The 23095-nt window shown below is 31.0% G+C and overlaps 1 protein-coding gene across 4 annotated transcripts; it reads left to right on the top strand.

Moving 5' to 3' along the window:
* Positions 1 to 9929: 9929 nt before the first annotated feature.
* On the top strand, positions 9930 to 21877 carry LOC110423012 (ARM repeat superfamily protein). Of its 4 annotated transcripts, XM_021437102.2 has the most exons (25): positions 9930 to 10132; positions 10425 to 10501; positions 10619 to 10847; positions 10939 to 11071; positions 11621 to 11757; positions 11868 to 11913; positions 14297 to 14509; positions 14686 to 15189; positions 15333 to 15467; positions 15686 to 15901; positions 15980 to 16069; positions 16148 to 16392; positions 16707 to 16795; positions 17415 to 17455; positions 18033 to 18063; positions 18148 to 18270; positions 18378 to 18598; positions 18674 to 18769; positions 19165 to 19277; positions 19521 to 19656; positions 19767 to 19871; positions 20025 to 20108; positions 20222 to 20297; positions 21345 to 21462; positions 21633 to 21876. In XM_021437102.2, the coding sequence occupies exons 3-25, from the start codon at positions 10837 to 10839 to the stop codon at positions 21661 to 21663; spliced, it is 2994 nt and encodes a 997-aa protein (XP_021292777.1). In that variant the 5' UTR covers positions 9930 to 10132; positions 10425 to 10501; positions 10619 to 10836; the 3' UTR covers positions 21664 to 21876. The 4 variants fall into 4 exon arrangements, with proteins under 4 accessions (XP_021292777.1, XP_021292774.1, XP_021292775.1 ...); XM_021437099.2 differs by lacking the exon at positions 9930 to 10132 and having other exon boundaries at positions 10383 to 10847; positions 21633 to 21877; XM_021437100.2 differs by lacking the exon at positions 9930 to 10132 and having other exon boundaries at positions 10383 to 10847; positions 21345 to 21467; positions 21633 to 21877.
* Positions 21878 to 23095: the final 1218 nt, after the last annotated feature.

Here is a 23095-nt window from a genome sequence, read left to right as displayed (position 1 = left end):
AAATTGAAAAAGTTTCTGACGAGTTATTTACTTTTTATAAAATAATTTGTTAAAAAATATATTTTAGTTTTATTTTATATTATTAAAAGAATCTCATGAAAATTCTTTTATTGATAAGTGATTAGTTATTTATTTATTATTAATATGATTTTTTCAAATTTATTTATTTAAGTCTCTTAATTACTCTCTTAAAGATTCTTTTGTTAACTTATGGAAACTTATTTACTTGATATATATTAAAAATATTAATTTGAGCATTTTATTAAAAATAAAAAAATAGCTAGACGGGAGGAGCTCGAAAGAAAAATACTGAAAAAAAATAATAATATTTTTATATTATCTATTATGTAATTAGTTTTTGTACTTTGTTAAATGTTGATTTAGCCTTTATATAACAATTTGTGAAAATAAAATTCATATATTTTTTAAAATTGAGAATATTACTTCAATTATTATCGATTAGAATTTTCTTATTGATATGATATTCAATCTCATGAGATGATCCAATGTGATTGTCTCATAAAATTTATTATTGTCAAATAAAAAATACTTTAAATTACCCAAACGCACCTTAAACATAAATTTTATTTACATTTTTTATTCATATCCACTTATAGTTTTTTCTTCTTTTTTGTTGTCAATGAAAAGCTATTGATGTTATACGAGATTGAAAAGAAATAGATAAAAAATATGAATAAGTTAATAAGATTTTAAAAAGTATAGTAAGAATATAAGAATTGAATTTATATACTTTACAATTTAAAGCAATGAAAAAAAAATATTGTGAAATAGATAAAAAATGCTACTATCATCATTAACAAATCATTATATTCAATGCTACATCAATATAAAATGACAAAAAATTTTAACTCCAGTAAAGATTGGATCGACATTGTCAATTTTAAAAAATATAAAAACTCAATTTTACAAATTATTATACCATAGAGCCTAATTTTTAAAATTAAGTTGACGTTGTTCGATGAGTTATTTAATAAAATAAATTATACAATATCTAATTTTACTTAAAATTACTATAAAAATATTTATATCATATTCAATCACCTAATAAACAAAAGGAAAACAAATCTATTTCGAGTTTATATATAATTTCAGATATTAAAATTAAATAAATCCATAAAGATACGAAATAACTCTCAAATTTGTATAATAATAATAGTATTAGATTTTTCTGTGAAAAAGAGAAAAAAATTTTAAATAATACATGAATACAGCTTTAAATTTTAAGTCTTTTTTTTGTTAATCTTTATAAAAACAAAATAATTTTAAATTTTCCTATTCTATTGCTAGATCTTTTATTTATTTTTTAATAATTTTTATAAAAAAAAGTAAAAGAGAGAGAGATCACGATTCTGCATTTAAAAAGAGTGATTTATAAAGGAAGGGAGTGGAGTATTTTTTGAAAAACTAATGTATATTTAAAAGAAGAGAAGAGAAAGCTTTCTCTTAAGTTACTAAAATCAGATACTAAATTTATATATATATATATATATATATAATTATTTAAATCAATGACTTTTATCTTTTTAATAATTTTAAATGTTAAGAACAAATTATATGGTCTTTTTTCTGTTATAAATTTATACAATATGAATCATATTTTTTTTACATAAAATATTTGTTTTAACATTAAAAGAATTTATGAATCTATATGTTAAAGAATTTAATAATAAATCCACTTCAATAACCTTATATGTGATTTTATAATAATTTAAATTGCTGAAATATTACCTAAACGTTACTAAAATTTTAGATACTTGTTTAACATTTTTTAATACATTTTCAATAACTTTATATGTAATTTTAGTAACATAAAATTATTGAAATATATATATATACACAAGTTATTGAAATTTCAAATACATTTTAAGTACCTATTTAATAATCTAAATCATTGAAATATTACATGTTATTGAAATTTTATATACCGTTAAATACTTTTCAATAAACTTTTTTTTTATTTTAGTAATCTACATTATTGAAATATTATACACAAGTTATTGAAACTTTAATACTGATTTTAGGAACCTAAGTTACTAAAGTTTTAGGCATTTCTTTAATATTCTAAATATATTTTTTAATAATTTATAGGTGATTTTAGTAATTTAAAGTAATAATTTATACATACATGTTACTGCAATTTATAAACATTTTAAATTCTCTTTTTTTGTCAACCTTTTAGGTGATTTTAGTAACCTAAGTTATTAAAATAATATACATATTATTGAAATTTTAGACACTTCTTTAGTCTTTTAAATATTTTTTAATACCCTTTTATATTTTTTTGAGTAACATAAAGTTCTTGAAATATACATACAAGTTACTTAAATTTTAAATACATGTTAATATTTTTTCAATAATGTTATACATGATTTTAATAACTTAAATTATTGAAACATTACCTACATGTTTTTGAAATTTTAAACATTTTGCAACCTTTTAAATAACTTTTAGTACCATTGTGTGTGATATTTGTAATCTCAATTAATCAAAACATACATATAAATACTTTTTCAATAACTTTATATATAATTTTATTAACTTAAGTTTTTGAGGCATTATAAAATATTATTGAAATTTTATATACTTTTGTAGCCTTTTAATTTTTTTTCAATGAATGCTTCATTTTAAAATACTAGAAAAGTATTCGCGTTATGTAGCGGGTTTGTAAAATTTTATAAATAATTGATTTAAAAATTTTATTTATAAGTTTAAACAGATAAAATTAATTATAAATCAAACTTAAGTTGTTTCTATCATTTTAAACTATTTCAATATTTGTATGATGTTTACGATGCTTGCTTATAATAAATTGCGAAGTTAAGTAACAACTATAATCAGTTTCCAAACTAAGAAATTCAGCTCTATTAACTTAATTTGTATGAATTTCACAGCATTGAAGATAAAAAAAATAATTTTTTTAAAGCTTCTTTATGAGTAATATATTTTTTTTGTTTTCACTTTTATTTTAGGTTAAATATCAAATAAGCATCTGAACTACATCAAAGAAATCAATTCAACCTCTATCTTTTTATTGCATTCAAGTAAACCTCTGAATTTTTATTTTAGGTCAAATAAGCCTCTCTGTCAAATCATTAACTAACTTCCATTAATTAATAATACATGTGACATTTTTATACCATGTTATCTACTACATGGCAGATGATGTGGCATTAAATATTATTGATTAGGATTTGTATGCTTACTTTTTTACTCTTTTACTCAATCTTAATTAACAATATTTAATGCCACATCATTTGTCACGTGGTAAATGATTTGGTATAAAAGTGTCACATGTACCGTTGACTAATGAAAGTTAATCAACAGTTAGAAATAGGGGTTTATTTAATCCGAAATAAAAGCTCAGGGACTTATTTAAACGTAATAAAAGGACATAGGTTAAATTGATTTTTTTTAACATAATTTACGAGCTTATTTGGATATTTAACTTTTTTTCACTATTTGGTTTGAAGTTTCAAAGTAAGGGAAAGAACTAATAAAAAAAAACCTTTAAAAAGAGAAGAAGCAATGAAAAAAACTCTAGAAAGGAAGTAAAATAAGTGAAAGAATGAAAGGGAGGGGCACAAAAACATGAGATTTTAATTAGAGAAAGTGATGGTTGTTTTTATAGGGAAATCTCGAGAATTGAGTGAGAAAAAAAATGAAAAATAAAATTTTATTTAATTAAAATTGAAAAAAATCCCAATCATGTGTGAGGATCGATTAAGACACAGATAACAATGATATATTGTTAAAAAGCATAATAGAAAAAAAAGGTATAGTCAACAAAACAAAAGAGAAAAAAAAGTATAACAAAAATAAGAAAAAAGTCTAGCCAGCGGAAAACAAAGGGAAAATTTTAAAATTAGAGTTCAAGACAAATTAAACTTAAACTAATTAATGGTTTTACTGAGAAGCTTACTACTATTCCAAAAAAAGTTGTTTAATTTAATTAAGGATGACAAAAATATATATCTTAAATTTTATATATATAATTTTTTTAAAATTGAAAATTAAGGAGTGGCGACTATCACCTTCGCCACACTTTTTCCTCCTTTCCTAAGTATAGTTATTAGTATTATTATTTATCTCAGATCTTTTATGTATAAATTGTGTTTCTCAACCTTATTTGTTTTGTGGTTCAACCAAACTTATTCAACTCTAGTCATTTATCTTATAAGTCCAATGACATATGAGAGTAACATTATGAAGGGTAGTTGTCAATATAGAAGCAATAAAGTATATTTTGAAACATAGAACCACTAAAATAAAACAATCTATCCAATTAAGGTTTAAGGAAAATGAATCACAAATATAATGGAGAAATTCTAGTATTTAATAGGCATGAAAGTTTTCTTAACTAAACTTACTTGTGAATATAATGACATTAAAAGTATGTACAAACATAAAACTACTAAAATAAGACAAGTTATCAAAGTAGAAATACTTAAAATACATCAAGAATTCATTGAAAATTAAACCTCATATTCCCGACAAAGGAAGAGAGTTCATGTGAATAGACCATAATACCCCTATCTTAGTAAAATGTCGAGAAATCCATAAAAATCATTGCCTCCTTGAAAGATAAAATACCCATGTAAGACAACCATATTCCCCTAAACCCTAAACCCTAAATAAGAAAGTCAAGCAAAAAAACCAAAAAACCCTCAACATTCTCTAAAATACCAAAATCACATAAAACCTGTGAAGACAGCAAAGCTCAAAATATTTTTGTAAAACACCCAAAATAACTTAACAAAAAATAAACAAGTAAACATAAATAGACAAAATCACCCTCAACATCTTCCAACATACTCAAAACTTCATCAATATAAAAAATCAAGTAAACACCGTCAACAAATAACAAAGTGCTATATATATCTGGAGGACAATTCAACCCAAATTAAGCTACCATGTGTCAAACAAACTATACAGGTATCAACTAATTAGCTGATGTAGGGACAACAAATAACAAAATACGATCCATGTCTTAGGAACAATTCGATCTAAATCAATCCAAACAATTAAGCTATACAAATGTCAACAATTAACCTATTTAGGGATAATTTTTAATATATGTAAATTTTTTAGTATTTTTTCATATTTGAAAACGAGAAAATATAAAAATATATGTAAAATTTTTCGAATTAACGAAGTTAAACCCGTTGATTCAATAAAATTATCTTACACTTTTTAAGAAAGTAAGATAAATTTTCAAAAACAAACCCTTTATTAGTAACTTATATTACAAATATATATTGAGACCTTCTATGGTTTTTTTAGCATTTTAAATATTATAAATATGGTCAAATATAATAGTATTTTTGTAATAACAATTTAATTTATTGTTGAAAAATATAATAACAATTCTATTTATAATCACATCTATACCCCTATATTAAAGGAGGCTTTGAAAGGTCTCCGTAAGTTTGACAAGTGACACCTCAATTGAATGACACATGGCACTTAATTAGAAAGAAACGAGCTGGGTTAGGGAGGAAGGGAGGCTGGTGAGGAGCTGAAAGGCCTTTTTGAAGTTTTTGTGTTTTACCGAGGGCTTTGTGGTCTTTTGAGTGTCTTGAAGCTTCTCTTTTCCTCTTTGGGTTTTCTCTCGATCTTGTTTTCTCTTTTTTATTTGGATTTTTTAAGGTATATTATAGATTTCACTTTTGCACATTGTTGTTGTTTAGTGTTAATCTTTCTTCATTTTATTGGGTGAGTTCATGTTTAATTTTTTTTTCTTCGTTTGCTCCTTAGTGTTGCCTGGAGTATTTATGTTTTTATCTTTTTTATTCATGTTAGGATTTCTTGGAGTTTGTTTAATTTTTTGTATTTATTTTGTTAGTTTGTTTTTTCTATCTTAGCTCTCGGCATTGGCATCACTATGCATGGGTTTTTAAGGGGTGTTTGCATTGTTCATGTTTGGGGTTAATTTTTTGTATTTATTCTGTTATTTTGTTTTTTCTTTCTTATCTCTCGGCATTGGCATTAGTGTACATGGGTTTTTAAGGTATGCTTTGCATTGTTTTTGTTTGGAGGACTTGCTTTGTTTTTGTTTGGGTTTGCTAGAGTTTGTTTAATTTTTAGTATTATATTTCCTTTGATAGAACAAAAGTTAGATTTTTAATTGATTTGTCTTTCTCAAGTTCTATTTAATTTGTGCTTCTAAAGTTATTTAATATTTGAATGTCATTAAAGAGATTAATAATTATTTTTTTTCTGTTTTCTCTTTCTTTTACAGGTTTCTACTGTTAATAATGATCCTTTTTCTATTAGAAAAAATTGTTTTCATTGTTATGAGAAGAATTAGTTGACAAACAAAGGCACACAAAAAACAATCTCATCCTTGCAAGAAGATTCTCTATTTTAAAATTAAAATATCTACGAACAACCATAGTTCATCTAGATTCATTATATTTTGCATATCACAGGTCGACCTCTTCTTCCTTTAGTAGCAAAAACAATTTCTTCCAATAGAAATTTAGATCATTCCTTGACAGCACAACTGTTATTAAAACGATATAATTGAAAGATAACACACTATTAAATAAAATAAATTTTATAATTGTTAATGTACTGATTGTCATAATTATTGGTGTAAAATTTGTTTCATGCATGGTAAATTCTCAAATCTTATTGCTAGTAATTATTTAGCAAATCAAATCGATACTTAATAAATGATATTTTTGTTACCGACTTGCTTTTAGATTTTTGGATATCGTATTTTGGAAAAAGTAAATGATGATAAAAATTAGTAAATAACTTAAATCTAAAGAAAGATTAAGGATTATTTTTACCATTAAAATAAGTGTAAAATTTAAAATATAGACCCTTTTAACCTCTATTTAGATTTATTATGTTAGATGAATAGATTGATATGAAAGGTAATATCAACATTTTCTCAGTTCATAAAAGTGGTTGTTATTTCTCTATTTCTTTTAGTCTTTATTGGATTTTTGCTTTTATTGATTAAGTTTGATGTCTATTTCAAATATGAGAAATTTGACATTATAAAAGTTGTTCATAAATTTTTTCAATGCATATTATCTATAGTTATCCTTTAAAGCAGTTAAGAATTCATGATATTTTACATTGATAAACCTATCTCCTTTTTTTTTTCAATGTTTTAGTTTTATTATTAATAAATGTTTATCCATTAATCTCTATACCCAACTGTGACTCATATTGACTACATTTGGATTATTGTTGTTAGAGTTTGCTGTATTTTTTGTTGTTTTTCTCTCAGATTCTTTGCATTGGTTTATATTCTATGTTTCTATTGATTCTTTTCAATGCTTTCTGTATTTTCTTTTTTGAACAACTGTTATTTATGTTAAGGGTTTTGGGCCTATGAATCTCAATGGTCCTGTAAATCAGAAATATGAAATATTCACATGAAAATATTTAATCATTATTACATCTTAATTTGTCATTTTCTTGTTAAAATCTATATTTACTACATATTTTTTTATTATTTAAGAGTGCCATCAATAATTTGATCAACCTTACACAGCCAAATGTTGCCTTCAGAGATAATGAAATTTCTATTAAGAGATCTTTTTATTCTTATTTTTTAAATTTTATATCATTCAAATCTTTTGTTTAAATTGTCCTCATGTGCTTCTTCTTTGCAAGTATTAAATACTAAGTAATGGTTTTTACTCTACTTCTTTTCATGCTAATGAAAGCTATGTTATTCCAAAACCTATATCTGATTAACTACAATGGGAGATCATCGTTGACCCTAGTTAAAGCAGGTAAGCTTTTATTGCTTTTGATCAATTTGGATTATTGCCAAGTTTTCTCTTCCCCAGATGAAATCATCAAAAATTTTTTTTCTTCATTTCCATTGAATTTGAATTTGAATTCATTTTCTATGCCTTTGAAACTTTTCCATTGTCTAAAACTGCTTACTTCACCAATATATATATATATAATGATTACAATGTTATTTATTACTTTGCACTGTTAATTTTGTACACAGGAATCTTTGTTGAAGATATCAACTTATTGTCCACAATTCACCTCTTCTTATACAGTGTGTAATATCCTTTTTCTCATAGTGTTGTTTGTAGACATAGCAAAAATCTCTTTTAGTTTTTTTGTTTTGTCATAGCATGACACTTTGTAATCATGTAACTCTAAAAATGCTATTGTAACATTCATTTTTTATTTTTTAGTGTATAACTCAGTCAATATTATGCCACAACTTTATCTATTATTAATTGTTTTTCTTTTCATTTATCGGTTACTATTTCAATTGTTTATCCTTATAAACAATCTTTTATATCTTTTCATCATAGTTATGTATCTGTAGAGAAAATTTAACCTAAACCTCTCATATAAAAATATCATTTTTTTAATAAATTTATTTCACCAAGTTGCATAACGTGGGTTACTTTCTAGTTTAATAAAATTTCAATGATTATTATGTCTAACTACACCTCAAGTTCAAAAATACTAAAACTCTTCACAAAAGTCAAAATCATCCAAATATTATTGGTTAGGAATCCAATCACCTCGTGCATTGCCGCTTTACCACATGGATTGGAACAAAATATCTTCGTATTATTGATAAGTATAAAAATTAAAATTTAAGGTTGAGATAACAAAAAAATAAAGATAAATTTAAAATATTATGATTTATAATAATATACATTTGAGAATATATTATTAGAATTTTACTTAGCTGGTGAAAATTAAATTTGAAAAATTAGTCTACAAATTAATATTATATTCTCTATTACTTTTATTTGTATTATTATTTTCAATATTAATTTTGACAAAACTAAATAAATAATATTTTATATTAAATAAAATATTTTTATTTTTTAATATTTAATTATAATTTTATACGAATTTATTAATTTTAAAAATAAATAATTTATTTTAAAAAATATTTTTTATTAATCACATAAGTTCAGATGTTAGTTAATTATTAATATTTTTGATAAATTGATGATGTGGTAATATTAAAATAATAATTTTTTATTAATTTTAAAAATTATTATATTATATAAATTGTAATTTTTTTATTTTTAATTTTTTCTTATTAAAAAAAATCCCTATCCCTTAGCTTTTCCCTAAGTGGAGCGTCAGATCCAGTTTCGATCGAGGAGTGCCAAATCCAAATCCAGCAAGAACTCTCTCCCCTCGCGCTCCCTAGGGGAGACACACCCCCCACCCCCGATGCTCCCTAGAGGAACATAGATCTCGCACTCCCCAACGAAGTCGCGCCACCCCACCGTTTATGGGAGGGGGTGCGTCTCTCTTGGGGAGCTCGAGATCAGTTGGGGGGGCATGAGATTCCCATCCCAGCTCCTCTAGGGAGCACAAGCGTGTGGGGCGCAAGGGTAGTCGATTGGGATTGCGGTTGATTGGCTTGAAAAAAAAATAGTGCAAAAGAGGGAAAAAGAAAGAAAGGTAATTTTGACATTTTGCACTTATCCGTTAATATCATTTATGGGCTTGGGTGGATTGTGTATTTTTAAAATTAATAGACTCATATAATATTATAATTAAAAAGTTAAGAGAAGTTAAGAGGTGAGGGTATTTTAGTATTTTAATTCAATCTTTTTATTGTAACAGAAAGGATGATTAAATTCATATGTTAAGTCATTCCAATCTAAAATTTATACTTTTAATAAAAATGCTTAGTTATATGTTACTATAATATAATTATTTTATTTTATTTTATGAATATTTTACTAGATTGGTTTATAAAAAAATAGTAAAATATTTTTATTTTTTTAATTTTAAATTATAATTTTACGTGAATTTATTAATTTTAAAATAAACAGTTTCAACTAAATAAATAAATAATATCAACATATAAATATAAAATGTCAAAAATACCCTTATTCTCTTTACTCTCTCTGTCACTATTTTTTTAAGCTAGTTGGCAGTGCTTTCCAAGGGAGTTGCACCTGCTCACCCTTACGTTCCATAGGAGCCACGCCTCCCCACCCACTTCGATGCTCCTCAAGGAGCACGAGATCTGGGCTCCCCTGAGGAGCTTGGGGGAGCAGAGTGCGAGTGAAGGGAGATCTGGTTGGAGTCAGATTTGGTGTTTCTCTATTGGAGTTAGATTTAGTTGACTGCGGAAAGAAGAAGGGTGAGTTTTTTTTAATTGAAAAAAATTAAAAATAAAAACTATGATTTATATAATATAATAATTTTTAAAATTAATAAAATATAAAAATATTTTTTAAATATTATTATATTATTAAAATAATAAAAATATTAATGATTGAATGGACGTATATGTTTAACAAAAATATTTTTTGAGTTATATTGTTTATTTTTAAAATTAATAAACATATTTAAAATTAATTATGGCTAAAAGCAGTACCGCTGCCATGGTCGCATTCTGGTACGCATTTTTACTTTCCCTCCTTTCTGTCCAGACACAAACACAGCTCATCAAAGTATATAAACTTAGAAGGAAAGCAAAAACCCTTTACCAATATCAGCAGCCTCCGCGGTAGGGTTTTTTCACTTCTCTCTTCATCTCCATCTCTCAAGTGAGACCCTAAAAGAAAAGCTAAAAAAACGATGGCACAATCCCTAGAATTGTTGTTGATCCAATTCTTAATGCCAGATAACGATGCAAGGAGGCAAGCGGAGGAGCAAATTAAGAGATTGGCGAAGGATCCGCAAGTGGTCCCGGCTCTGGTTCATCACCTCCGCACCGCTAAGACCCCCAACGTCCGCCAGCTCGCCGCCGTCCTCCTCCGTAAGAAGATCACTGGACACTGGGCTAAGCTTGCTCATCAGGTTAAGCAACTTGTCAAGCAGTCCCTCATTGAAAGTATCACAATGGAACACAGGTTCATTATACAATTTCCATATGTCTTCTTTATTTCTTTTTTTTTTTTATAATTTTTATAGTGTAATTGAATTTTGTTGAATTTTTGGCAGTGCACCAGTGCGGCGAGCCAGCGCCAATGTTGTGAGTATAATTGCGAAATACGCGGTTCCAGCTGGAGAGTGGCCTGATCTTCTGTCGTTTCTGTTTCAGTGTAGTCAGAGTCCGCAGGAGGATCATCGAGAAGTAAGTTTTTGGGTTTTATTTTCGGGAAGTTGATTAAGTATGTTTCATTGCTATAAACTTATGCTGAATAATAATTCTCTTAGTGTATAAAAAGAATCAATAACGCAGAAGCTTATAACATTAAGGGTATGTGTGTTTATTTATTGGGTTGAGCTTGGCGTGTTTACTTATTATATTCAAAGCTAAAGTTGAGCCACGTATCCGATTGTGCCCAGGCTGTTCAGTGTTCAGCAGTAACATGACTTGGTATAGCACTAGGTTTTTGCTGCTGTTCGAACAGTCAAATTCCTGCTGTAGGAAGTCATATAGGAGCTTGATCGAAGTTCATTGTTTGATATCTATATACTTCCCTAACTGGACACCTGCACTTGCATGGTGTTGTACTTAATCATGTCTTCATATTTGTATCATTTTGGATTAGCAGTGAGCCTTACATAGTAACCAGCTTTTGTAGATGCTAGCAGCTCGCATTTCCTCTTGCGTCCTCCAATTCATCCATTTCTGTTTTACGGACTAACAAATGCGTTTGTCTGCTTCTGGTGATATTAGGTGGCATTGATCCTTTTCAGCTCTTTGACTGAAACAATTGGGAGCACTTTTAGACCACATTTTGCAGAGTTGCAAGCACTTTTACTCAAGTGCTTGCAGGATGAGACAAGCAATCGTGTCAGAGTTGCTGCTCTTAAGTAATAATTAGTCCTCTTTCTTTTGTTCCTTCTTGACTCTTTTGTGATCTTGTTGGTGGTTAAGAAATAACTGTTTGCGATTTATTTACAAAACACATTTTTTTTGCCAGGGCAGTGGGGTCTTTTCTTGAATTCACAAACGATGGGGCTGAAGTGGTGAGTTTGTATGCTTGTTGCTTAACTAGAAATTCTATCTGTTTTGAATCGTAATAGCATATCATTTACATCTTGTGAATAATCTGTCTGTTGCATACTATTTTACAGTTATCCACCTGCTTATCTTTTGATTATGCAGTCTGTTTAAGTGTTTTTGTTGTAAACATGTTTGTTTCCTGTGCTTGGTGAATTTTTTGAGAATGCTGTACTTTGCTTTCCAAAATAGAATAAGGGTTGCAGAAGGACTGATTTGTGCTTATGCAAAAAGGATATTTGCTAATCAGAATCTTCTCCAGGAATTATACCTTTTTGCCATTGTATGAAACTTGACTAATATATTTCAGTTAATAGATGCGATTGATAAGCTCAAGTTTCATTCTTTTAATTCCTTTTATGCAAATAATTGATGAAGAATTACCATTCTTGAAAAAATTTTAAGGCACCGCATTTGATAAAAGTCACCGATGAGGTGAAAGCGAAAGATAAAGGGAGTTTGAGGAAATATTCTACTTTGTTTTGAATATTTAATTACAGAAGGGAATTGAGAAGGTGAACTTCCTTTGAATCGGGGGAATCTGAAAATATATGATCTTAAAATTATGAATTTTGTGCATGGACTATTCTATCCCTAACCTTATGTCAACCTTATTAATAGGGCTGTTCACCATTTGGTTCAAATTGAAAATTGAATAAGCCAACTGGTGTGTTTAAAGGGTAAAATACACTAATGCCCTTGACTTTCTACCATAATTACACTTGAGTTAATTAGTTTTTAAAATGAACACTCTGATTCAAAAAATATTTTTCTTGGATACATAAGTCTTGCTGTTAGTCAACCATCAATATTCTTGTTAGTTTGATGATGTGGCAATATTTTTAGGATAATTTTGCCCTTCATTAATTTTAAAAATTATCACTATATAAATTATAATTTTTCATTTTAATTTTTTTTCTCATTTTAAAAAAATAAATCTCTTCATTGGCCACCTATGGCCGACAGCGCTCCCCAAGGGTGGGGAGCAACAGATCTAGTGACACTGCATGCGAGTCCAACCCAGCCAACCATTAGACCAGCATGTAGACGTGGGGTTCCAGTGCTCACCAAGGAGGGCAAGTTGCACAGGGGCTCTGCATTTCTGCGCCCCAGCAGGCCTGGCATGCAAGGCCACGCGTGTGTAGGGAGCCTCCGCATCAGCGGGCTACATGCGCTGCTGGGCTGCGCACATCACACCCCTAGGGCGTGCACACCTGCTGTGCACCCTAGGGCGCACCACTGGCGGACCAGCGCTCCAAAGGCAGATCCAGTTGAGAGGAGCCACATGGGCTGCACTCTTTAGGCTGAAGTTAGGGTTGGAAACTTGCTCACCAAGCTAGGGAATATTTCCTTGGTTATATGTTTACTTTACTTGTACACCAAGGAAACATAGGTTAGATATTTCCTTGTTTTATTTATAGCCTCTACCCCAAGTAGGCTAGAGGCTATAAATAGCCACCTTAGGTAGATTTTTCTTTTCATCAAGCAATTTGCTTTGTGCTTAGATCTTAGGTATTTTGTTTTTCTCTCATCGGAGCAATAATACTTATTTATTCTCCCCCATCTCTTTCTTCATATTCATTCACTTTACGTTTTTGCGCTGATCGTCAATAAACCTCGTTAAGGCATGCGTAGTCTTACGAACACAAGACTACAGCGTCACACGGAACTTGGCTAAAGTTTCAAGCGCGTGACATCTAGCACTCCCCAGAGAGCTCGATTTGGGGCTCCACAGGGGAGCGTATGGTGCTCCCCAAGGGAGCCCAAGGAGATCCAGCCAGTGTAAGGGAGCGCCACGGGTCGGCTTGAAGAAGAGTGGAAAAAAGAAAGGCATTTTAGACATTTCACGTTTAGACATTAATGCCATTTACATGTTTGGGGCAGAGTGTTCATTTTGAAAACTAATGGATCTGCGTGTAATTTTGGTCAAAAGTTGAGGGTGTCAGTGTATTTTACCTTTGTTTGAATGTTATTGATGAAAATTAGATGAAATAATATAGTAATATATGCATGAAACTTAGCCCACCTGATTTCTAATTAAAGCTTAGTTCGGTGGAGTTGAGCACAATGGGTGGGACATTCATTTTCCATCCCTGCAGTGGTAAATTGTCCATCTTGTACAGATTTATTCAGTATGATCTGGCTGGCAATATCAGGTCTGCTTAGTAGTTGCTTCTGTTTCCACCAGTTACCATCCACACATAGGTCTTCCAGTAATCTTATTTTTAAATCATATCTTGTTCCTCGGCAATTGTTTATTTGTGCTTTAACAGTTTTTATACATTTTTTAATAAAAAAAGAACAAGGTCAAGCAATTTTGCATTGAGTATTTGGCTAATTATCATGCAGGTTAAGTTTCGGGAGTTCATTCCTAGCATTTTAAATGTATCAAGACAATGCCTTGCTGCTGGTGAGGAGGATGTTGCTATTATTGCATTTGAAATTTTTGATGAACTTATTGAGTCTCCTGCACCGCTTCTTGGGGATTCTGTTAAATCCATTGTACAGTTCTCCCTTGAAGTTAGCTCGAGCCAGAATTTGGAATCAAACACTCGCCACCAGGTGAGAAAAGATGGTTCCTTTTCTAATTATTCTTAACTTGTTATTATTAATTAGATATAGTCAATTCGTCATAATGGGTAATTCTGTCACAGGCTATGGCTGTGTTCCTTTCGCTCATGCCTCTGTTTTTGTTTTTGTGCTCTGCATCTTTACTTATTTTCTGTTTAATTTGTCAGGCTATTCAAATAATTTCGTGGCTTGCTAAGTACAAAGCCAATTCCCTAAAAAAGCAGAAGCTGGTCACACCTATTCTGCAAGTAATGTGCCCTTTGCTCGCAGAATCATCCAATGTTGATGAAGATGATGATCTTGCTCCTGATCGAGCTGCTGCAGAAGTTATTGACACAATGGCCTTGAATCTCTCAAAGCATGTCTTTCCCCTTGTTTTTGAGTTTGCTTCTCTAAGCAGTCAGAATGCAAATCCTAAGTTTAGGGAGGCTGCTGTCACAGCTTTAGGTGTTGTTTCAGAGGGTTGTGCAGAGTTGATGAAGGATAAGTTGGAACCTGTTCTTCAAATTGTCTTAGGGGCAATGAGGGACCCAGAGCAAATGGTTAGAGGGGCTGCCTCTTTCGCATTGGGCCAATTTGCAGAACATTTGCAGCCTGAAATTATATCTCATTATGCAAGTGTTCTTCCCTGCATTCTCAATGCTCTGGAGGATGTGTCTGATGAAGTCAAGGTAGTTAAACAGAAAGTTCTAAGTTTGTTGTGTAAATCACTTTTTAGTTGATTATATGTACATGTATGCTTGCATGTAAATTTTTGTACTTATATTTTTTTCTGTAATATTTATAAGCATTGGATACTCCTTTTTTTTATCAGGAAAAGTCATATTATGCTTTGGCAGCATTTTGTGAAGATATGGGCATGGAAATCCTACCTTTTCTTGACCCCTTAATGGGAAAGCTACTGGCTGCCCTCCAAAATAGTTCCCGTAATTTGCAAGAAACGTGCATGGTAAGCAAATATATCTATATATTCCTTCTTTCATCTTAAAAGGAAAAAAAACATGCACAGGCAAACACAGGTGCCTAAGCTGAGATTCAGCAGTCAAATGGAGAGTTGAGGATATGAGATAATGCTAGTTGAATATAATTGAAGTCTTCAAACATTGCGTTTAAGGTGATTGAAGAATTATTCCTGCATTCTAATATTTATTTTTAATATTGGTGCAGTCTGCAATTGGTTCTGTTGCAGCTGCTGCAGAGCAAGCTTTCATTCCATATGCTGAAAGGGTTCTGGAGTTGATGAAAGGATTTATGGTGCTTACCAATGATGAGGATTTGCGTGCTCGGGCTAGAGCTACAGAGCTTGTTGGAATTGTTGCAATGTCTGTTGGAAGAACAAGGATAGAGCCAATTTTACCTGCTTTCGTAGAAGCTGCAATTTCTGTAATTACACTGTCTTTTCCTTCTAAGTATCTTAGCATGAATCCTATATGTGTTGAATTATGCTTGCTATCACCATAGGGTTTTGGATTAGAATTCAGTGAGCTTCGGGAGTACACTCATGGATTCTTCAGTAATGTTGCAGAAATTATGGATGACGGCTTTGTGAAGGTGTGCATGGGTTTCAATTAAACTTCTGTTGTCCTTTGCTTGGTCTCTGCTTTGATGTCAGTTTTATTTTATGAGCAGTACCTTCCTCATGTTGTACCCCTGGCATTTTCATCCTGCAACCTCGATGATGGGTCTGCGGTGGACATTGATGAGTCTGATGATGAGAATATTAATGGTTTTGGCGAAGTTTCATCGGATGATGAAGCTCATGATGAACCAAGAGTTAGGAATATCAGTATCAGAACAGGTGTATTGGATGAAAAGGCAGCTGCAACTCAAGCTCTTGGCTTATTTGCCCAGCATACAAAACGTTCTTATGCTCCGTATCCTTGTACTGTTTTATTTATTTATTTTTGATCAATTTTTTATTTTATTCTGATATTAAAACTGTTTTATTCAAAACCAACTTACAGTGTAGCTGGTTTTAGTCTTTTACGGTTTGGTAATTTACTTTCAGAAAAAGATCTGTTATGGTATTAAAGTTTTTGGCTTTCAAAATGTCAACTATACAACATAGTAAGAATGATTTAGTACTGACCTGTCTTTTAGATTCTTTAGTGGCCCCCAGTGCAAACGTAAGTGTTAATAAAAAATGGTAGGTTCCCCTCTACTCTTTGAGTTCTTTAATTGTTCTAAGCTATTTGGAGGAATCACTGAAGATTTTGGTGAGACATTCAGGGTATTTCCATGAAGATGTTCGGCTTCAGGCAATCATTGCTTTGAAACGTGAGTACCAACTACATGCTTGTGATATGATTATGTAATACAGTGCGATCCAATCATACCGTCAACATTTATGGTCATCATAGATGGTGAAAATTATTTATGGATGTCGTCATTAAATACTCTTCTACTTACAAAAAATAAAAGAACCTTAGTCTACAACAATTAATATTTTTGTATTCTTGGCACAGCCTATAGCTGGTTTTCTTTTGTTCTGGCAATTAATCTTGTTTTGCCGTTTGCCCTCTACCACGGCTGCATCACAAATTGCTCTCAGCCCCTCTCATCCGCTTAGGATGTGCATGCAAAATCCTTGCAATAACTGGCACCGTTATGGTGAGGGAGGGAGGGACGGAAGATCTGGTACAAAAAGTAAATGAAGTGCCATTGTGGTTGACGTAATGCTTTTGCACGTCTGGAGAAACTCATTATCAAGTTCATATTTGAAGCAGGATGCTCATTGTACAGATTTGACATTTAGTTTTTTTATTGTAGCTCACTGTTTATCGTAGCCAAGATTCAATCTTGCTGCATTTGGTGGAATATTAAATATCTCTTATATTTAGGTATTTATCTCATACGAATCTAACTGTTTAACTTTTGTTGATGATCGAAATTACAGATATTTTGACAGCAGCACATGCAATCTTGCAGTGTCAAAATGTGAGTTACATTGGCTCTTTTTGTTTTCCTTCCCCTTTATAGCCTGCCCCCCTCTTTTCTTTTTGCTTCATTAACATCTCTAGTGGACCCTTTTCTTAGGATAGGAGAGGGGTGGGTAGATGTTCTGGTTATCAAGCTTTCTGCAGAATGATCAATTATTTTTGAATACAAAGGAATAATTCTACTTTTATGTGATATGACCATTAGTTGTGGCTTTGATTTTGATCCATTCCAATTTAGTTTAGAATTTTGAATGCTAAACTTGGCGGCCTTTGTGTATGATATGCATGTATTAAATTCACCCAATGGTCCTTCACACATGCTTGTAGTTGTCAAAGCTCCTCTTTAGATTGGTAAATTTGTTTTATAAGCTAATTGGTTGAGCAACATAATCATGCACATGCAGACACATGTGCATATGCAGAGAAAAGTGTGTACTTAAACTGGCATAGACTAAAGACAGCAGGGTGCTTATGCATGCTTGTATGTACATATGTATGTAGGGTGCATGCATATACCCAGAGAGTAGGTGATTGCATACACTGCTAATATGAGTTTAATGTTTCTTGCTATGCAGGATGGGTCAATGAAGGCAAATGAAGTTCTTGGTATTAACTGTTAACTGTTTACATCTATTCTTCTCCTGGTTTGCATTGGTACTAGAGTTTTGATTAAGTTCATTCATTTTGTAGATACGGTGATGAATATCTATATCAAGACTATGACTGAAGATGATGACAAGGAAGTTGTTGCCCAAGCTTGTATGAGCATAGCTGATATAATTAAGGATTATGGGTATATGGCTCTAGAGCCTTGTAAGTAGTTGGCTGCTTGCTGTTAAGAATTCTTGGCACGAAAATATTTCAGATTGAGATGAAATATTTTTTTGTCGATTTTATTCTCATTTTATCTGGTATTTCAGATATGTCTCAGCTTGTTGACGCAACTTTGACATTGCTTAGAGAGGAATCATCTTGTCAGCAATTGGAGAATGGGAGTGATATTGATGATGTTGATGATGCTGAACATGATGAAATTCTTATGGATGCAGCTTCTGACCTTTTACCTGCATTTGCTAAGTCAATGGGTTCTGACTTTGCACCTATATTTGCAAAACTATTTGAACCTCTGATGAAATTTGCGGTGGGTTGTAGTAGTTGAGTATGAAGTTTTGATTTCTACAATTAGCATCTTATATTTGTTTATTGGCAAGTGCAGAGAGCTTCACGCCCTCCACAAGATCGAACTATGGTGGTTGCTTGTCTTGCTGAAGTTGCGCAGGATATGGGTGCTCCAATTGCAAGCTATGTTGATGTAATTTAATCAAAGTGTTGAATTGTTTAGGCTTTGTTTGGTTCTTGCTTTTATTATGTGATTTTTGTTGCCTAAAAGATTGCCATAAAGCAAAAGTGAAGTATAGCAAACAAAATGATGACCAAAAAATGAACAAACAAATAAAATGCGATGCTAATTTTTACATTAATTGGTTTGTTTAAATATCATGCATTTTGTTATAAAATGTTATAATTTTAATTTTAGTTCTTGAAAAGTAATGTTTAGTTCTCTATCCAAACAAAGTTTTTGCTTCCTGCTTTCAGAAGCGAAAACCAAGTAGCAAAGGCTACAACTGGATGATAGCAGTTAATTTGATGTCTTTGTTGGTTTTCAAACATATGCTGCGTCTGCTGAAACCTTTTTCCATTTTTCAGAGACTGATGCCCTTGGTGCTTAAAGAACTAGCATCGTCATCAGCAACAAACAGAAGGAATGCTGCATTTTGTGCCGGAGAGCTTTCCAAAAATGGGGGAGAGTCAACTTTGAAGTATCCTTTTCCAGCACATGCCCTCACCTTAACCTCCTTTGCCCTCACCCACTATTCTTCCCTGGTTTTGATGTTTTAAAATGTGTTTTCATTGTGTCTTGCAGATTTCTAGAGACTAGTTTTTACGTTATTGTCTTCAAACTATGATAAATATTAAAACTGATTAGCTGTTATGTCATTGTTTTACATGTTCTCCACAATTGTCCATTCCTTGCTGTAGCCTTTTCCACTCATCGATAATAGATATTACAATGATATACTGCGAGGGCTTTACCCCTTATTTGGGGATTCTGAGCCAGATGATGCTGTCAGGGATAATGCTGCTGGTGCTGTTGCAAGGATGATAATGGTGCACCCACAATCCATCCCATTGAACCAGGTTAATCTTGCCTGTTTCCAACTTCTTTTCTTGTTCTACAACATCCCTCCAATCCGCCCCAATACCTAAGTGTTGATGTCTTCTGATTATAACTTGGTTACATTTCTCAGGTTCTTCCTGTCTTTTTGAGAGTTCTTCCATTAAAAGAAGATCATGAGGAGTCCATGGCTGTTTATAATTGTGTCTCTATGCTTGTTTTATCATCCAATCCCCAGGTATTTATCTAATTCCTTACCAGGTTGGCAAACTTGATAAAATTAATAATATATGTCAATTGAGAGTTTCATTGAACATCTATGGTTCTTGATCTTTATTTCAGAAGTGATAGTCTTTGTTGATTTTATTTCCCCCTTGCATATGCAAAGCAGATACTCTCTCTTGTTCCTGAGTTGGTAAATATTTTTGCTCAAGTTCTGGTGTCTCCAGAAGAAACTTCGGAAGTTAAAGCTCAAGTAGGAAGGGCTTTTTCTCACCTAATTTCACTTTATGGACAAGAGATGCAACCCTTACTGAGCAATCTTCCACCTGCACATGCTAATGCCCTTGCTGCATTTGTCTCAAACAGCTGATATCTGATCACTTGAGCTCTAAATGTTTCTTTGACAAAGAAAAAGGTCTATCCCTATTTTTCGCTGAGAGAGGTGAGACCCAGAATGCTTGAATATGATCATTTTTCAGGTCATGTTTGGCATTAGGAAAAATATTACTATTTATGGAGCTCGGCTCAAATGCTATCAAATTGTACTGAATCAATTTTCTTGTTATTGATTTTAAAAAAGGCTGATACATATACACATACATGTACCCATACATACATTCGTATTTATCTATATAGATATGCATGTGTATATATACATGCTATATCGGTATAGATATGTAAATACGTAGATTGGCGTGTACATACACATGAATGTATCTATTAGATATGCATGTCTATATGTATGTATGCATGTATCTGTGCATATATGTCAACAAGTGTGTGTTATGTAAATTTCCTCTGATTGTCTTTTACTATTTTCTTAGTCTTTTAGGGTTTTATATGACTGGGTGGGTTGAAACCTGGTTTTGAAGAAACTTGGGTCAAGAGAACCATCTGACTTGGAGGCCTTGTCAGGACCCAGTTCAACTGGTTAAATAGAAAGGGTGCTCCCTGCTCCATCTTGAAAAGCAAAAGATATCAACAATTTTTGACTGTTTAGGGAACTGCTATATGATATATGGATATTCTGAGATGAGGCAAAAAATTTAGCTTAGTTGGCAGAAAGGGTCTTAAGTCTTTAATTTATTGTTTATTGCTGATCAAAATATAGATAAATGCATTCAACAAGAACTTACGTTCTTGATGGCAGATTCTTGTACATACATTTATATCGTTACATAAAGGAATCCAAAACATAAAATGAAACACACAGTGGTATTGATATAGTAATGTCAATATAAAGACAGAAATTCTTAGTTTAACATTTGACAACTTTGCCCAGCCTTGGAGCTGATAAAAATGGATTGCATTATATGATATTATATATATTATTTCTCAATTTTGGCTCACGAATCAATATTTGAAAACCTTAGAAAGTGAATGAGTACTGTTGTGGTCCTTGTGGACATGCGTTCAGTATCAAACCCTTTATTATGATGTTCTAGCTGGTTTGAGTAAGATATTGAATCATGTATACTTATTATTTCAGGTATTTTTGTCCTACTCCTTCCAGTGCTGCCTCCATTTTCCGGCTTGGAGATGCTGCTTGTCCTTTTTCCTTTGATGAGCATACTTGTGTGTGCATCTGCATCGGCGATTGCATGCATGTAATGTATATTGTTTTCTTGAACCATTTTCTCATGACATTAATTCTTTTTTAATCAAAAAAAATTTTGAATGCTATGTGATAAAGTTTGTTTTCTTCTTGAGGTTGGGTGATTATAGTTGGTTACAAGGTTTTGACGTTCACAAGTTTGTGCTTTATGTTGTTGTATAGGAGAATGGAGCTTTTATCACAACATGAATAGAAGATACAGTTTTTTGTTGAAAGTATTTAAATGAATCGGGTGGTTGAGTCAATAATTTGTTACAGATAACTGTCTTCTTTCTTTCTGTTTGTGGGGTTTTTTCAATAATTTTTCTTTTATCTTGCAAGAAAAATGTTAGTAATGCATGAATATTCATAAATCTTTTATGCATATGCCAATATATGTCAGACTCTATTTTATTCAAAGTACTATTTACAATGATTTTTCTGTACATCTATTTTGTGGAATAGATTGAAATGCAATAGAATAAAATAGGAATAGAATTAAAATATTTTATATAATTTGATTGATGTAATGAAATAATTAAGAATTGTTATTATAGTTTATTGTAATTTTTTAGTTGGTAAAAATAATTTTGAAATAATAAAAGAATAAATGATAATGTGTGATTATTTATTTTTAATTATATTTTTAAATATTAAAAATTAATAATTTAAATATTATATTTTGAGAGGATGTTAAGGAGTTGAAAAAGGGAAGAAGGGGTCGAAAGAGAGTATAGGGAGTAAAGAGGAGAAACAAGAAAACAAAAATACATTGGAAAAATTAAAAATAATTTAAACGGGTTATGAACTTTTGGACTTTGATAAGAAAATATATTTTTGTTTATAAATAATGAAAGTTTGTTCGGATGAAAAATCTTTGACTTCACTAATTATTTTAACTATTTTCAATTCCAGAAACATATAATTAATAATAATTTAAGAAAAAAATATTACTATTATTTATGGAATGCCTTTGTTAGGATTTTATTTAGTCGATATTTTGTTTTCTATTTTTTTTCCTTCTTAATCATTTTTATCAAAATAACAAAAAAAAACAAATAATAGCATAATAAACAAACCAAATAGAACCTACGTAATTAATTATTTTCAAACTAAAGGTCCAGTTGTTTTGATTAAAAATATTTTTTTTAAAATTCATCCGTTTGTTTTAATTAAAAATGTTTTGTGAAAAATATTTTCAAAACTCAGTTGTGTTTGGTAGCTTAAAAATATTTTCATTTGGTAAAAGTTTTTACCGGCCAACGAGAAAAAGGCCTGTTTACTTCGTAAAGTGTCTTACGCCCTCAAGCCGCGTAGGACAATTTCCTCCAGTTGAAAAAAACAAAGCCTCCTGCACCAAGACCTCCAGTCCCTTGCCTGCCATCCCTTCCTCCACGTTCGGTTTCCTCCATAGACCACATCGTTAGCTTCATCCGACGGCCTTTTTCTTCTCTCAATAGCCATGCATGCTCTGCTCCCATTCTTCCCCAAAACTGGAAATAAATCTTTCATTTCTTCACTCTTTCTTTTGGGTATTTTTTCATAAGATCTTCTATTTCTCATATTCTTCAAAGAGCTCTTGGGTCCTTGTCTTCTTCTTTCCCCATTTTGTATTGCACCGCCACTTGCCATCTTTGTTTCCCTTT

The sequence above is a fragment of the Theobroma umbraticum genome, unplaced genomic scaffold, assembly GCF_002168275.2.
Source record: "Theobroma umbraticum cultivar Fairchild unplaced genomic scaffold, ASM216827v3 scaffold_20.0, whole genome shotgun sequence".
Classification (NCBI taxonomy): domain Eukaryota; kingdom Viridiplantae; phylum Streptophyta; class Magnoliopsida; order Malvales; family Malvaceae; genus Theobroma; species Theobroma umbraticum.
Note: the sequence above shows the minus strand (reverse complement) of the source record. Positions and strands in the feature narration are given on the sequence as shown.